The sequence below is a fragment of the Primulina huaijiensis genome, chromosome 5, assembly GCF_012295235.1.
Source record: "Primulina huaijiensis isolate GDHJ02 chromosome 5, ASM1229523v2, whole genome shotgun sequence".
NCBI classification, from domain to species: domain Eukaryota; kingdom Viridiplantae; phylum Streptophyta; class Magnoliopsida; order Lamiales; family Gesneriaceae; genus Primulina; species Primulina huaijiensis.
Window position 1 is genome coordinate 1,476,995 of NC_133310.1, and position 4,071 is coordinate 1,481,065.

At 34.7% G+C, this 4,071-nt stretch overlaps 1 protein-coding gene across 1 annotated transcript; it reads left to right on the top strand.

Moving 5' to 3' along the window:
- The first annotated feature begins 315 nt into the window (after window positions 1-315).
- LOC140976209 (cyclin-D3-2-like) lies at window positions 316-2,215 on the top strand. Its single transcript, XM_073440177.1, has 4 exons — window positions 316-1,025; window positions 1,128-1,329; window positions 1,492-1,622; window positions 1,728-2,215. Exons 1-4 carry the CDS (start codon window positions 525-527, stop codon window positions 1,989-1,991), a joined length of 1,098 nt encoding a protein of 365 aa, XP_073296278.1. The 5' UTR covers window positions 316-524; the 3' UTR covers window positions 1,992-2,215.
- Window positions 2,216-4,071: the final 1,856 nt, after the last annotated feature.

Sequence of the window (4,071 nt, forward strand, 5' to 3'; positions counted from 1 at the left end):
TTTTTTTTTTTGAATAAACCTAAAAATCAAAATTATATCATACAATGATAATTATAATAATTATACAGTGAGATTTTGTTATTTCATCACCAGAGTTTGCAATGAATTTATTACGAGATTTTGATAACTAAATTTTTTGTATTAAATTTTTTGTATGGTAAAAATTATTGTGCAAATTTCATTGTGTATGTAGTTTTTTTTTGTTTATTTTTTTAAAATGAAATGAAATGAAATAGCAAAAAAAAAAAAAAAAAAAAAGAAAAAAAAAAAAAAAAAAAGAAGGGAAAGAAAAAGGGGAAAATGGACAGGCGTGGAGAGTCGGACAGATTAAAAACCCTCACTCCATAAGGCTTCACTTAGCCCTCCTCTCCCCATCCTCTCTTTCCAGTGTCCTAGGGAGGTAAAAAGGGCTAAAACAAGCACAAGAAGATATGATAAAGAGCTCAAGATTCAATCTTTCGAGCTTTCCCCTCTCACCTTTAAGATAATGAGCAAAGGCTCCTGTATCTTCTTTTCAGAAGAAGATGGTTTCTCATTTCCAAGAACAAGAATCCCTTCTCCAAAATTCGATCTTTGATGACCTTTACTGCGAGGAAGAGCGTTTTGAGGACGATTTGAGTGGTGGGTCTGGCTTGAGGGTGTCGGAAATCGATGATTTTAATGAGATCAGTGGAAAGCCCTTTGATTTTCTTGGTGACCGCGACCTTTTCTGGGAGGATGACGAGCTTCTGAGCCTGTTGTCTAAGGAGAAAGAACAAGCTCATTTGAGTTGCGATGCGATAAACTCAGATGGGTGTCTGAAAATGGTGAGAAATGAGGCCGTTAAATGGATGTTGAAGGGCACTGCGTGCTATGGATTCACTGCCATGACTGCTGTTTTAGCTGTGAACTACTTTGATAGATTCATCGCAAGCGTTTGCTTCAAGAAAGATAAGCCATGGATGAGTCAGTTGCTTTCTGTTGCCTGTCTTTCCATCGCGGCAAAGGTCGAAGAGACGCAAGTGCCTCTTCTTGTTAACTTTCAGGTATGTTTCTTCGTCACCATTTATACCATTTGTTCGTTTGCAATGTATGTGCTTGTGTCAATGCATCTAGCTGATTTGGGCTTTTGTTTTTGTGTATCTCAGGTGGAAGAGTCTGAATATCTATTTGAGGCGCAGACTATTCAGAGAATGGAACTTTTGGTTCTTTCCACACTCAAATGGAAGATGAATCCCGTGACTCCAATCTCATACATTGACCACATTGTTAGAAGATTGGGTTTGATTGGAAACCTGCATTGGCAGTTTTTGGGGAGGTGCCAGAATCTCATTCTCTCTATTGTAACTGGTATGATATCTGTTGTTTTGCAGTAAAGATTTCACCCCACAATTAGGATAGATGTTTATCTAAGATCTGATGCGCATTGATCTGTAATAATGTCGATCTTATAGTGATCTTTTCATGGTTCAAGTGACTTGACTTCTAATGCAATTATATACACAAATGCAGATTGTAGGTTCATGTGCTATCTTCCTTCGGTTATTGCTTCTGTGACAATGCTAAATGTTATTAAAGAGATCGATCCTTATAAAGATTTGGAATTCCAAAATCAGTTCATGAGTTTGTTCAAAATGAACAAGGTTTGCTGAATTAATTTGCTTCTGTGTTTAATTATTGAGATCACGCCTCAGACCGTACCCCAATTTAACAATATTTACATTATTGATTGTGAATCTTATAAACAGGAAAAGTTGGACGAATGCCATAAACTTGTGAAGGAGGTATTGGATGGTCATGTCCATAAGCTTTGCCACAAACGCAAGCATGAGTCCATACCAAGCAGTCCAAGTTGTGTAGTTGACACCTATTTTAGCTCTGATAGCTCTAACGATTCGTGGGCCATTGCATCATTTGCTTCCTCATCGCCAAAGCCTATGTTAAAGAGAAGCAGAGCTCAAGATCAGCACATGAGCTTGGCTTCCCTAAGCAGTCCCTGTTGGCGTGGCTAAGCATCTTCTCATTGAACTCTCATTTGTCACTCATCTGATAGTTGCAATGGGACTTCACAACCACTATTTTGCTATGTTTTTTGTCATAAGTCTGTCCAATTATGTGACATTTCAACTATTTGTTATTGTAATTCTTGCCACTCCCATGTGACGGATCGATTTATTAATTTAACAATCGCCTCTTGTCATCTCTTTGATTGGGGGATGGAGAGTAATTTTGATAATTGTCCGTTGAGCAATATTATCATTAGACTGAGTATCAAATTCATTACCATAGTGTACCTCTTTGTTCAAGAATCAGAGATAGGGATGGGCGTCCCAAGTCTTTGGTTGTTTTCTCAAAGGAGGAAATTCTTGAATTAAAGAATGTTTTTCAATGTTGGACTGGTTGGCAATTGACTTTTTTCTTCTTGACAAGTATCTTTGTTATAGCATGTGGAGCCAAGTTTTTGAATGCACGGAAAATTTCATTATTAATCTTCTATCATGTTTATTGTCTCACTTTGTGTTGTGTTCTATAAACTTGATTCTTGCTGTGTGTTTAATGCAGATAACTTATGTGTTGAACATTCATTCAGTTGGTGTTGCTTAGGCCGTCGAATCTAGAACAACAAACAATTTGCACCGTTGGGATGGGACTTGAGTAGTTTAAACAGTCTTTTCTTGCTTGATCATGACCTTAAGTAACAAAAACATTCAATCTTAAGGAACAATCTAAAATGGAGGAGACTTTTTCTTGCTTGGTTTTGAGCCAAGTGACAAAAATAGAATAATCTAATACGAAATGCTACATTTTCCCATAATCAGCCTTGTTTTACTCCATTTGGATTATAATTTAGATGACTAGATTCTGTATTTATATATGTAGCTTAATCGAGATCCCGCACATGATATAATCTCAGTGATTGGGCCTTCTATTGGCACGAACGATACTGCAGATTCGATTAATTTTTTTGGTTAGATGATCGTAATATTGATTTAACAGTTGCGAGTTGCGACATACAAAAATCAACGGATCTACAATTTATGAAATTTAGATAATACTGAAAAATCTTGAGTTAATTCCATGATAGTTTTTTTATTTAAATGTTAAATATCATATAGAATTATGAAGGGTAATTTTTTCCACCTAAAAAACATATCATGGTATCAAATTTTAAGACCACAATGTTTATTCCAACAGTTAATTTATTTCAAAACCTAGTGTGTGTGTTGTTTTTGTTTTTTGTTTTTTTTTTTTGAGAGACCTATTGTGTTTTCATTAGTCTATTGTAGAATTTAAAGAGGGGATTAAAATATTAACTTCAAAGATGAAGAATTTAAAGTTAAAAGAATTCTATATATTTTTTAAGTCAACTAATCTCTATATTCATAATTTGTTAAAAATTAGTTTGTTGCTGCTATTTAACAGCATGCCAGATCCATATGCATTCTAAATAATGAAACCCTCCTGTCTTTATTTGATATATTCAATCATTTTTTGAAACGATAATGTACTTACATCTGACTATTGCTTCCATGTCGAATATTTTTTTTATTTGAATTGTAAAAATCCTCATTTTTTCTTGAAGAATAATAAATAAAGGACAGAAAAAAGTATTGTATCTATGTTTGTCATCTACTGCTTTAACATAGTTTGTTTGTTGAATAATACCATGTTTGCTATATTTTTCAATACTCAATATCTCATTCACTCCTCCGTTCTTGACTTGATAATTCATTCCGAGGGTTTTTGCCCGTAACTGGTTCGAAGTCTAGGTCTCCCACGATGGAAAGAGGATTATGTCTCTCTAACCAAGGGAAATTTATATTTTTCAGTACTTAACATATACAAGGTCTACTTCTTTAGAATCTCATAGACCACAAGTTGTGATGAATTAAAATTTGGTGACTCGAGTTGAGTGGAATGGAAATCGAGTTTTGGTTAGGTCATCTCAAACAAGATTTCCGGAGTCGCGTGCATCAACTAGCTTTGCATGTTGCATCTTTCAATATTACATAAAAGACGGTCGGTATTTAAATATCATTTAAAATATGTACCAATACAATTTTAATTGCTTAATTCATATGGAAGGATCAG

Excerpts from the sequence above, each read along its gene's own strand:
- LOC140976209 (XM_073440177.1), top strand. The coding sequence starts at position 525 with ATGGTTTCTCATTTCCAAGAACAAGAATCCCTTCTCCAAAATTCGATC. Across the intron at positions 1,026-1,127 it reads CTCTTCTTGTTAACTTTCAG|GTGGAAGAGTCTGAATATCT; the intron begins GTATGTTTCTTC and ends TGTGTATCTCAG. Across the intron at positions 1,330-1,491 it reads CATTCTCTCTATTGTAACTG|ATTGTAGGTTCATGTGCTAT; the intron begins GTATGATATCTG and ends ACACAAATGCAG.